Genomic DNA, 12,802 nt, shown 5'->3' with positions numbered 1-12,802 from the left:
CACTAAGGGATCTCCTTAATATTTGTTTTTAAACGTAAAAACAACAAATATTAAGGAGATCTTAATATTTAAGAAATCTTTTAGAAAGTAGTAACTTTCTCAACTTTTCCTATCCTGGAAAGTCAAAAATCATAACATTTAAATATGCTTGTGAATACTTTCCTCACCTGTTATAAGCTTCTTTTCAAAAAATGGGATTAACTGAAATACTCTAGAAACATTTACACAGTGTAAACAGAAGCAGCTATGATTAGGGCTGGGGCCTTCTTTCATCATTCAGTTTTAAGTACAAACCTGGCCCCAGAAACGGATCTACTCCCAAAACTGGCTGGTACTGGGCCTCCTGGGAGAGTGCTGGGCTGGCGTTGACCTCGAGTGTCCAGCAGGGCGGCCAGGGGTGAGTGACATGAGGGTGATGTGAGGGTGCTGCCACCTCAGCCACATCCTCCCTGCAGGGGATGAGCATCTTCAGACTCATACCAGGGCAATAACTGAGGAAGCACTTTTGTCTTATTTCAAAAACAGGGATATCTGCATTTAATTTCATTCAGTAAATCAATTCCAGTTAACTTACCATCTCTTAAAAACAGGAGAAAGCAAACATAGGACGTGAAAAGTTAAAGATGCGTGACATACTGGAGAGTAATAAGACATACTGGAGAGTAGTAAGTGCACACGTGGCAATTAAGGGTTGTAATTTAGATGTAACACAAGAAAAAAAGTAAAATTACTGTACTTTATTGCTGTATCTATGCTTTCCCAGTATAGCTATAATACTACAAGGAGCCACAGAGTGCCACCTTCTGGTTTAAAACTGTGGCACCTTATTTCTTTTGAAATGTCACTTTATAAGGTGTATGTAGAAAGCAACAGCAGCAGTTACAAAATGTTGTCTGAGTGATTCTGAGAGCTCAAAACAAGGATCTGTGTATAGGCTGAAGAAAAAGACGTTCAGTTAACAGTGCGCGCTGTAGAACTTTAACACAAGTCTTCAGGTGGAATTCCTGTGTAAACCTTAGTAGAGATGCGACTCACGGAGACCAAAAGTAAAAATCTCTTTACCGTTTACAGTTTAGTGAGGTGGTCTGCATTCTCGCAAACGACTTACAAAGTACAAGAAATGTTGCGTGTGAGTATTAGGCATAGAATATTTCATTTTCTTACGGAAGGAGCAGCAGGGGACAGGAAACCTAGTGGACGCCCCGCCACCACCTTTCCCGAAGATGCACACCCCCAGGAACGGCAGTGCAAGCCTGGCAGCAAGCCACCCTTACAATTCTTTTTGGTTGTTTAAAATACAAGCGCTTTCTGACATCTCACCCTAGCGTGTGAGCCCCACTCAACCTGGCAGGATACAACCCACGTCCTCGTTTAGTTTTCCCCTTGGAATTATTTACAGGATGCCTACAGATACGGTACAAACTAGTATGAAATTAATGATAGTTTGCGTTTCCAGACACGCTCCCGTGGTTAAATATACCACGCCAATTCCAAAGAATGGTTCAAAGTTAAGGTGACTCAGAAGCATTGGCATCCACAGCCGCAGAAACAGGCTTCTCGCTGACTGGAGTGGAGTCGCCAACTCTGTCCTCAACGGTGGTGGGGGCCTTGGCAGTGGGGGGCGTCACATCCACAGTGAGTGAGGAGGCAGCGTCTGCCTTTGCAGTAGTTGTGGCAGGGTCGGAGGGTGCGTTGCTGGTGGGCGGGAGGGAAGACAGCAGCTCTCCTGAGCTTGCTGCAGAAGAGCTCTCTGGAACCAACGGGAATGACGGGAGGAACTCGGATGGCAGGGGGAGAGGTGCAATGCCAGGTAAGTTTCGGGGAGGCATGGAAGGAAGAGGTGGCAGACCTAGGACAAAAACGGCATAGATCATACATCCTCCCAGCACTGAAAGGACAGCAGGCATTGTCAAAGGGCTATTTTTATTTACATTTCATTAAGGAAACTGAAGTTGAGGAGGTAACACAAATCACAACCTTGGCTGATTTCCAGATAGAGGCCCTGGCAGGGTTAACTATTCCCTACAATCGCAGCTGCCTGAAGGAATAGGTTCTCAACTTCTAGGCTCCATGTAACCTGGCCCAGCACTGGGGGAAACTGGCTCAGGGAAGAAAGATAGGATCCTTCCAGTCAGAAGAGATAGCAGCCCACCCAGCAGGTGACACAGCTACACTGGATGTCAGACAGGGGGACTCATGCTCACCCATGCCAGCTGCAAGCTGAGTTACAGCTGCATTCTTGACAGACAACAGGGAGAAGTAGGCCGCAACCCTCCTGCGAAGGCAGCAGAAGGGAGGGGCCTGGATTCTCGCCCTTTCCACTGTCCTCACCAGGAGTACTCAGCATTTGCTTAAAACCTGTGATTGATAACTATTTATATTACACTCAGTGGGCTCATGATGATGACTTTAAAATGCAAGGCCAGGCGTGGTGGCTCACGCCTGTAACCCCAGCACTTTGGGAGGCCAAGGTGGGAGGATCGCTTGAACCCAGGAGTTGGAGACCAGCCTGGGCAACATGGCAAAACCTCGTCTCTACTAAAAAAAATTACAAAAATTAGCCGGGCGTGGTGGCACACACCTGTGGTCCCAGCTACTAGAGACTACAAGGCCACTGAGGTGGGAGGACTGCTTGAACCCAGGACGCAGAGGTTGCAGTGAGATGAGATTACACCACTGCACTCCAGCCTGAATGACAAAGTGAGACTCTGTCTCAAAAAAAAAAAAAAAAAAAAAAAAAAATTAAAATGCATATGAAGGAAAGGAGAATTATTTCAAGAAACAAAGGAAAGGCAGGGTGTAAAGCACAGGTTCAGGGCAACCACCAGCTGGTGAAATCCTCACTACTTAGAGCCTGTCAAATTTAGGGAAAGGGCAGAGGAGGAGCCAAGAATACAGGGCACAAAAGGTGGGGTGAGCGCTGCGACAGTAAATGGTAGTTTGACTACTACTAGTACTTCATTTTTATTTTTATTTTTTTTTGAGACGGAGTCTCATTCTGTCACCCAGGCTGGAGTGCAGTGGTGCGACCTCAGCTCACTACAACCTCCGCCTCCCGGGTTCAAGCGATTCTCCTGCCTCACCTTCCCGAGTAGCTGGGATTACAGGCACCTGCCACCATGCCCAGCTACTTTTTCTATTTTTAATAGAGACAGGGTTTCACCATGTTGGTCAGGCTGGTCTCGAACTTCTGACCTCAGGTGATCCACCCACCTTGGCTTCCCAAAGTGCTGGCATTATAGGCGTGAGCCACTGTGCCTGGCCTAGTACTTCATTTTTAAACCTTTGGCCTGAAAACTAAGTAGGTTAAGGAATATACACAGATGGTGAGTGTTACAAGAGGGACAATTATCATCTAGACAGAAACAAGATGGTGACGATGCACACCATGGTGCTGTAAGATCATTCACTGACATCACTGACGGGCCTATTAAACTACTGAGATGACCTATTAAAAGTCAGCCCTCCCAAAGGTTAAGGTATGCTGATCATTAACTGTATGGACTTGTAGGACGCTGCTGCTTCATTTTCAGACAGAAAATCTGAGTGCAGACACTTGGAATATCTGCTACCGTAGACATCTCCAGCTAAAATTTCCCATAGTTTTGAGTATAAAAGCATTTGTAAATAATGGAGAATATTCACGTTTTTTTTTTATATATTTTTTTTTTACAAAAGAAGAATACTGGCTGGGTGAGATGGCTCATGCCTGTAATCCCGGCACACTGGGAGGCCAAAGCAGGAAGATTGCTTGAGCCCAGGAGTTCAAGACCAGCCTGGGCAACATGGTGAAACCCCTTCTCTACAAAAAATACAAAAAAATTAGCCAGGTGTGGTGGTATGTGCATGTAGTCCCAGCTACTTGGGAGGATGAGGTGAGAGGATGGCTTGATCCTGGGAGGTAGAGATTGCAGTGAGCCAAGATCGGTGCCACTGCACTCCAGCCTGGGTGATAAAGCAAGACTCTGTCTCAAAAAAACTAAACAAAACAAAAAATACAAGCCCAGCCAGCTGAGCAGGGGTGATGAGAATGGTGGGGAATTCATTCGCCTCCACTAGGCAGCCTGTACACTTTCATTAAAGTCAGTGCAGCAGGGCCACTCCACTGTGCTTTACTGCTACTCTGGGGCGGGAGGAGGAGGAGGAGGGGGAGGGGGACGGGGACAGGGGGAGGGGGACAGGGGGAGGGGGAGGGGGACAGGGGGAGGGGGAGAGGGGGAGGGGGAGGGGGACAGGGGGAGGGGGAGGGGGACAGGGGGAGGGGGAGAGGGGGAGGGGGAGAGGGGGAGGGGGAGGAGGGGGAGCAGCAGCAGCAGCAGCAGCAGCACCGGGGACTGAGACATTCTTCTTTCCTCTTAAGCTTTTTTTTTTTTTTTTTTTTTTTTTGAGATGAAGTCTTGCTCTGTTGCCCAGGCTGGAGTGCAGTAGTGTGATCTCAGCTCATTGCAACCTCCACCTCCTGGGTTCAAGCGATTCTTCTGTCTCAGCCTCCTGCGTAGCTGGGACTACAGGCACCTGCCACCATGCCTGGCTAATGTTTATATTTTTTCAGTAGAGATGGGGTTTTGCCATGTTGGCCAGGCTGGTCTTGAACTCCTAACCTCAGGTGATCCACCCACTTTGGCCTCCCAAAGTGCTGGGATTACAGGCGTGATCCTCTTAAGCTTTTTAAACAAAAAAGATGAATATTTATTTGAAGTAGCTGAAATCTGTTAAACTGATTTGCTCTCTCCAGAAAAAACTGAAGAGGATGGGCATTCCTGAATAAAACTTTTATTAGAGTCCTAGGAGGGTGAGATCTGCAACATACCTGGGTTTACAAGTTCTGGTAAGCCAACCCCTGGCATGATGTGTGGTGCTGGGAGGTTGAGGTTGAGGTTGGGGAGGTTGGGCAGTCCCGCTGGTAAAGGCATCAGACCTGAAGAGAAGGCAGAAAAGAAAAAAAGAGAAATCACTTGACCTGGGGAAGAAATAAATCCTCGTGTATTAAAAACAATCCCAGCCACTTCTAAGTGACAGTACCAGAAGTCCACCTAATGTGTGGCAGTTGTGTATCATAACAATATAAATAACAAAATTTCACTTAATTAAAATATATTTATCTACCTAAGTGATTAGATAGATTAGGTGGCTAACTGGGTGAAGATGAAAATAAATAACTAATACTCTTAACACTCTGGAGTAAGAACGATGATGGCCCGAGTGCCTTGGAGAAAAGGCTGATTTGTTTCAGTAGATATGGCAGATAATGAAACTGAATTTTTCTTTGATGGTTGAGGTTTACAGTCTCTATGACTTTTAAAATTTCTTATTCTGAAAAATAATTGCAGACTTACAGTTGCAAAAGTAGTAAAAAGAATCCACCTTTCACCCAAATTCCCACATGTCCACATATCAGCACACTTGCTTCATCATTCTGTGTGTGCACACATTTGGTTCATGGCTTAATATGCTTGGATAATGACATTTTTAGCCATACATTAAAAGCCCTCACAATGAAAGTATATTTGATCACTAAAATAGTATTTGATTATTATTGGCTGGATAAAGGGACTTGGTCTTCACTGGGAATATGAAGAGAAAACCACAAAAATTTAATTTAATGTTAGAGCTACTGAAGACCAAATAAGAAGCCTTCTCTTCAGGCTCACACGAATGACTGCCAGGAAGTCCTCACTAAGGAGACAGTGGAGAATGGACTTCTGCAGATTCCTTATTCCTGGCCGATGCTGCACTGTAGAGCTGCAGGGGCAGTAGGTGGCCGCTGGCTGGGGGTAAGGAGCACTAGGCTCGGCAGCTAACTAGATGGTAAATGACATCTCTGGTTCCTTGTTTACTAAGGAGAGTTGCCCTAGCTCTCATTTATCACAAACTTATTGCAGAGATAAACTGAGATTAAAAGACATAAAAAGTTACCACATAGGTATAATATTTTTCATTGTTTTTAAGATGCAAATATCAGTAATACTGTTATTATTAGCCACATCTCTAGTCCCCTGGTGGTTACCTGGTAATGTAGTAGCTGGATTCATTGGTGGCACAGAAGTGAGGGACTGGTTTACTTGTGGTGGCAATAACGGTACTGTTGGTACACCTAAAAAGAAAGCACAATCTTTTCATTTCTAACAAATTTACTCGACAAGAAATGAACAGAACACATTAGGACAATCTGCAGTCCCTCCTTGCCCCGTGGTCAGGTCTTCATTTGGTCCCGATTTCCAGCTGCAACTGACTGTCCATCACCCTTTACGGCAGATTCACTAACTCTGCCCACAGCTCTCAACAAAGGCTGTTACCAGAGCCTGTGACAAGAGGGCAGGAGGCCGTGCAGTCCCACCCCAGCCCAGCTCACTGGACAAGAGGTTTACACCTGACCCAAGCAGGGCTAGATTAGAAAACTGTCTTAGAAATTTGTATATGGGACACAAGGATTCTAGTCAATCTCAACTGGGCTCCTAAACTAAGATGCCACGTAAGCCAGGGGTTGCAGGGGGACCATGTGCCCTGTGAAACAGTGAATGCTAGTCTGTGAAAGAAAAGAATGACATAGATGGCCTGAAAGAGACAAAAGAGCAGATGAACCTCTAGGATGGAGAGAATGACTTGGCTTCCTGAATGTCCATTTCCTTTTGACCTTAGGTTCTGTGACAGTCCTTTGAAGTCTAACACAAACGTGTACTAACATTAGCTTGAGGAGGTTACGTTCCTCATGTACAAGTAAGCCTCAGGATACCACCTAATCACGTTTACCACCTACCCCAGTGGGACGTTTTGCTGACGTCGAAACAATAAATGAAAGCACACCTTTCACTTATTTAGCACTCATTTTCATTTATCTAGCATACAGATTCCAGATTTTGTCTTACAGATCTGCTTACATATGGTAGCGGGAATAAATTATGCCTAAAAGTATGAACCAACCATGCAGGCAGTCTATTATTTATTCATTTATCTACTTTTCTGCGGAATTCAGAGGCAAGCAAAAATAAGAAAAGTCTAACTGAAGCACTGGCAAATGCTCTACTGGATCCCAGACTGCATAATTTCACTGAAATAAAAGAAGCTGTTCTCTACTCTGTACCAAAATGTTAGTGAGTGTGTGCTTTGTTAATGGTCACACACAATAGCAATGCTATAATTTTTTTACATTTGTTTTGAAATCTCGGTTTTAAGAAAACAGAAGCAGCTTGGATTGGTTAAGCCAATTTCTTCTCTTTCCCAATAAAGTCTTTCACATAAGTTTCTTTTCATTCTTAAAGGAGAGATACATTCACAAGTTTCAAAAATAACTGACTAAATCTAAGCCAGGAAGACTCAATCTAAGACAGGAATTCTAAATCTAGGGCCCACAAGTGGGCTTCAGGGGGTCTGTGAAGCTCCTAAAATTGTATACAACAATTTTTGGAAGGCAGGTTCTTTGCTTTCATCAGATTCTCAGTGGAGTTGAATGGATAGTTGAGTGTGGTCATTCATTCGAGTTTTTTGGGGGGCACCTACTGTATGTTACACATTGTTCTAGGCACTGAGGCACTTTACAACATGAAGAAATCAGAACCTTTAGGAAATTTACGTTCTAATGAGGGGCAGGAAAAAGGAGAAAGATCAAATAAGTAAAATACATAGCATGTAAAATGGTGATACACTTGGGCCAGGCACGGCGGCTCATGCCTGTAATCCCAGCACTTTGGGAAGCTGAGGCAGGTGGATCACCTGAGGTCAGGGGTTCAAGACCAGCTTGGAAAACATGGTGAAACCCTGTCTCTACTAAAAATACAAAATTAACTGGGCATGGTGGTGAGCACCTATAATCCCAGCTACTTAGGAGGCTGAGGCAGGAGAATCACTTGAACCCAGGAGGTGGAGGTTACAGTGAGCCAAGATCACACCACTGCACTCCAGCCTGAGCGACAGAGCAAGACTCCATCTCAAAAAAAAAAAAAAAAGAAAAAGAAAAAGGTGATACACTGCACAAAAATCAAGCAGGTCACAATGATCGATGCCACATCAAAATCTTTTCTAAAAATTTTATAATCCAAAAATCTTCAAATCCACAAAAAAGTTTAAAAATACATATATTTTTATTTCTCTATAGTTACTTTTATGTCTCTACAGTTACATTATATAGGCTACTATATTACACTGTTACAATGTATAGGCTACTTTGCAAACAATATAATGAAAAGTGAAAACTGAAAAATGCCCATCAAAAAGTTGTTTCTCACGTGTTGTGATGCTAGAACATTTTAGTCTTTTTAAATTTATTTACTCAAAAGTGATGATGTCAATTTCTTTCAGTCTCTTTTGAGCAATTAGTGCTTTATTTACATTTGTCTTTAACAGTCAAGAAGCCATTTCTCTGCAGTGCCATAAGCCAGGGAGCTCCGTGCATGTGTTTATCAGACAATACAAGTATAACTACAACGTAATGAGGAAAGATTTAAAATGTCGAAGAGAAACTGGGGCTTGAAGAGACATGTCAACTATCGCCTAAAATCAGAAGCGCATCTGGGGCCGGGCACGATGGCTCATGCCTGTAATCCCAGCACTTTGGGAGGCTGAGGCGGGTGAATCACCTGAGGTCAGGAGTTTGAGACCAGCCTGGCCAACATGGTGAAACCCTGTCTCTACTAAAAATACAAACAATCAGCCGGGCATGATGGCGTGCGCCTGTAGTCCCAGCTACTCGGGAGGCTGGGGCAGGAAAATCGCTTGAACCCAGGAGGCGGAGGTTGCAGTGAGCTGAGATAGCGCCATTGCACTCCAGCCTGGGCAACAAGAGTGAAACTCTGCCTCAAAAAAAGGGCCGGGCACAGTGGCTCACACCTGTAATCCCAGCACTTGGGGCAGCAGAGGCGGGCGGGTCGCTTGAGGTCAGGAGTTTGAGACCAGCCTGGCCAACATGGCAAAACCCCATCTCTGCTAAAAATACAAAAATTAGCTGGGTGTGGTGGCACGTGCCTGTAATCAATCACAGCTACTTGGTTAGGCTGAGGCAGGAGAACTGCTTGAACCTGGGAGCCAGAGGTTGCAGTGGGCAGAGATAGTGCCACTGTACTCTAGCCTTCCTGGGCAACAGAGTCTGTTTTTTTTAAAAAAAAAAAAAAAAAAAAGAGCATCTGGAAACACGCTTACTCTAAAACAAATATGAACAATTCAGACTCAAATGGGCTGCTGCCTTGGGAAGTACACTACCCTACCCTTACTAAGTCTATTCAGGAATAAACTAGAGAATTATGTGATGAGATGTAGGCAAAAAATCATAATATCATAAAAAGGACTCATACTGCTTGAATGAAATAAACTTTAAGTTCCCTTCCAACTCTATGATTAGAGACTGATGACATTAATACTTAATTTCATCTAGGAAGCATTCTAAAACTGGATTGTGGTGATGACTGCACAATTCTATGAATTTACTAAAAATCATTTAGTTGTTTACTTATTGTGAGTTAATTTATGGTAGGCAAATTATTTATCGATAAAGCTGGAAAAAAAGAAAACCAGCAAAGAAGGCAAAGGGAAGTATATCCCAATATTGATAATTGATAAAGTTGGGTGATGGGGTTCATTATACAATTCCAGCTCTTTTGTGTATGTTTGAAATTTTAAATTTCATCTAGAGAAATAAAACCAGGACTAAAGAGCTGGGATGAGAACCTAGGAGACCAATTCTAGACACCAAACTGTCAACCTTACTACTGCATCTTGGTAGGCTGTTTTAAGTCCATTACAGAACAAAGTGGGATATAAACAAATTGTGAATATTTAAGACAGCCCAGAAATAAAAGGTATTAATGAGGCTAGGAGCCATGACTCGCACCTGTAATCCCAACAATTTGGGAGGCCAAGGCACGATGATCACTTGAGGCCAGGAGTTAGGGACCAGCCTGGGCAACAGAGAGACCCCAGCCCTACAAAAACATAAAAACTAAAACTTCAGAAAAACTGATAATGCGTACAGGGTTTCTTTTGGTGTGATAAAATATTCTGAAATTGGTTGAGGTTATTGGTTGTACAACTCTACAAATACACTAAAAAAACACTGGATTGTATACTTTAAGCAGGTGAATTGTATGGTAATATGCATTTTATCTTGAGAAAGCTTTAAAATAAATAAATAAAACCCAAAACAAACAAAAAGGACTATATCAGGTAGAACAAGGGATGAAGAAAAGGAAGGAGGCTGGGTGCAGTGGCTCACGCCTATAATCCCAGCACTATGGAAGGCCGAGGAGGGCAGATCACCTGAGGTCAGGAGTTCAAGACCAGCCTGGCCAACATGGCAAAACCGTCTCCACTAAAAATACAAAAATTGGCTGCCGTATGGTGGCACGTGCTTGTAATCCCTGCCACTTGGGAGGCTGAGGCATGAGAATCACTTGAACCCGGGAGGCAGAGGTTGCAGTGAGCCAAGACCATGCCATTGTACTCCGGCCTCGGCAAAAAGAGTGAAACTCTGTTTCAAAAAAAAAAAAGAAAAGGAAGGAGACAGGCACATGTCCCCTAAGCAAGACTGAGCTCCTCAGAAAGGAGTTCCTACTCACTTTTGCATCCTCAGTGCCTACTACTTCAGAAACACGCAAACGTGTTGAGTAACCAGAGCAGTTAAACAGAATTTCAACTCAGAGTCCTGGCTTTACAAGTTGTAGAATCTAAGGAAAGCTCAGGGTCTAAAATATGCAGGGAAGAAGTTTAAACCCCGTGTGTATCCACATGGTGATTTAGAACAAGCTTTCACAGCCAGGACCTGTCAACACAGAGTACATATGCAGTTTTCAAGGTACACTGGCATTAATTTTTTAAATTCTTTAAAAAAAATTTTTTTTAAATAATTTTTTAAAATTCTTTAAATTTTTCACTCTGTTGACCAGGCTGGAATGCAGTGGCACAATCACGGCTCACTGTTGCCACAACCTCCAAGGCTCAAGCAATCCTCCCATCTCAGGTTCTCGAGGAGCTGGGACTACAGGTGCACACCACCACACCTGGCTAATTAAAAAAAATTTTTTTTTTTTTTAGAGACGTGGTTCCACTATATTGCCCATGCTGGTTTAGAACTCCTGAGCTCAAGCAATCCTGCCTTGGCCTCCCAAAGTGCTGGGATTATAGGTGTGAGCCACTGTGTCTGGTCAATTTTTAAAATTCTATGCAATAATATTACATAAAATAGACTGAAAACAGAATATATTTTTCTGCACACCTGTACTGAGAACACTACTGACAGCTGGTGGAGTTGAGCTAATAGAAAGTCCAGCCAGACTCTGTTCAATTCCTGTAGTTCCTGGTGGTGACAAAGACGGGGGATTAACTGAGGACAGCTGGACCTTCCAAAAAAAGAAAAAAAAACACAGAGATTACTTAAGTTTATTTAAAAGAAAATATAAATATTGGCTCTTACTTGCCCTGCAGATACATATTTTGTTCACACATGAGCTGTCACAAGCTTCATCTGGCATGTCTGCCTCCAGACACTCCCTCCTAATTTTGGTACATGTCACGGACCATGCACTGTAAGCATCCCTCTGTCCTGTCACTTCTAGTCTTGAGACACATGGCTTCTACCCCAAGTTGCACATGCTGTTCTTCATACTTCCACACTAGAAGAGATTCTACTCTCTCCTCTTTCCTCACCACCTGGAAATCATTTTATTCAACCTTTAAACCACCACTGCTTTCCTGAATTCCCAGCTGGTTTATTTGTTTTAACTTTCATTGCTCAGGAAAGAAATCAGCTGGAAGTCTTAATACATGATAGACTTCTCAAGATTTCCAACCTCATGAGTGCATTTAATATTTTCTCATCAGTGAATAAATGTGGCAGCCAGATCTCCACTTTTCAAGAGAAGAAAAAAAGGAGTCTATATGGACTCTACAGATGGGTGGTTTCATTTCTGAATAACCCACCTTCTGCAGCTCCAGTGCCCTTCAGTACATTCCGAGACAACCTGTATTCTGGCCCTTTGCCTAGCTGCTAGTCACTGTCATCTTCTCAGACTACCCAAAGAGGTTCAACTGGGAAAGCCCTGATTAGGGCCAGTGGATATGGTGGTTGGGGTCTGAACATGTAACTATATTGGCTCTGGCCATGAGCCAATGTTGGAGGTGAAACTTCCCAGCAGCTCTTCTTTCCTTCCTCTAGAACTGAAGATGGCCAAACTGTGTAGACAAAACCACAGTGGCAGCAGCCTTGTCTTTACAACAGCAGCATTTTCTTTTTGGGTATTTGGTTTTTATTTAGTTGTGCAGACAAGAGTTAACTGCCCTGAGATACCTCCTTAAGAAACATTCAAAAGCCCTGTAAGCCTGCTCAAATATCTCTTATTCCTTAAAAAGTCTTACTTTGATTCTGTAATAGCCCCTTCACTCCCCTCATGACCCCCACACACATAGCTCTCCTTGTTTTCTCAATCGTTTCTTGAAACAATAAGCAACAGCTAGCAGCACCTTTTCACCTATTCACTCTGCTGACCTGCAGTTTGTGTTTGTCCCCTGGCAAGTCTCTGAAATTGCTCTCGCCCAGGACATGGTTTTTTTCACTCCTTTCACCTGACTTCTCTGCACTACCTGACATGGCTGACTGTGTTCGATTTCTTGAAGCTTGGTTTTCCCTCTGGCCTCCTGATGAGCTTCCTTTGCTAGATCTCTGCCCATCCAGATTTTCAAGATGGCGACCCACCCAGACCCAATCCCTAGCAGTACAGGTTTCCTAACAGCCATTGGGTTACATTACCCTCTCTTTGCTGATGATTCCCAAATCTGCATCTCTAGCCCTGTCCTTTTTCCTAAAATCCAGACTCACATA

At 43.6% G+C, this 12,802-nt stretch overlaps 1 protein-coding gene across 1 annotated transcript in view; it reads right to left on the bottom strand.

Annotated features, from left to right (window-relative positions):
- Positions 1 to 503: 503 nt before the first annotated feature.
- The window catches only part of GORASP2 (golgi reassembly stacking protein 2), a 38,266-nt gene continuing 25,967 nt past the window's right edge, over positions 504 to 12,802 (bottom strand). The window contains exons 7-10 of the mRNA XM_003824279.5: positions 11,201 to 11,324; positions 6,008 to 6,094; positions 4,811 to 4,918; positions 504 to 1,849 (exon numbers count right to left, since the gene is read on the bottom strand). Of these exons, the coding sequence (XP_003824327.1) occupies positions 1,509 to 1,849; positions 4,811 to 4,918; positions 6,008 to 6,094; positions 11,201 to 11,324 (660 nt within the window). The 3' untranslated portion in view covers positions 504 to 1,508. The remainder of the gene's footprint in view (positions 1,850 to 4,810; positions 4,919 to 6,007; positions 6,095 to 11,200; positions 11,325 to 12,802) is intronic.

The sequence above is a fragment of the Pan paniscus genome, chromosome 13 (assembly GCF_029289425.2).
Source record: "Pan paniscus chromosome 13, NHGRI_mPanPan1-v2.0_pri, whole genome shotgun sequence".
NCBI classification, from domain to species: Eukaryota; Metazoa; Chordata; class Mammalia; order Primates; family Hominidae; genus Pan; species Pan paniscus.
This window is presented reverse-complemented; position numbering and strand designations above follow the sequence as displayed.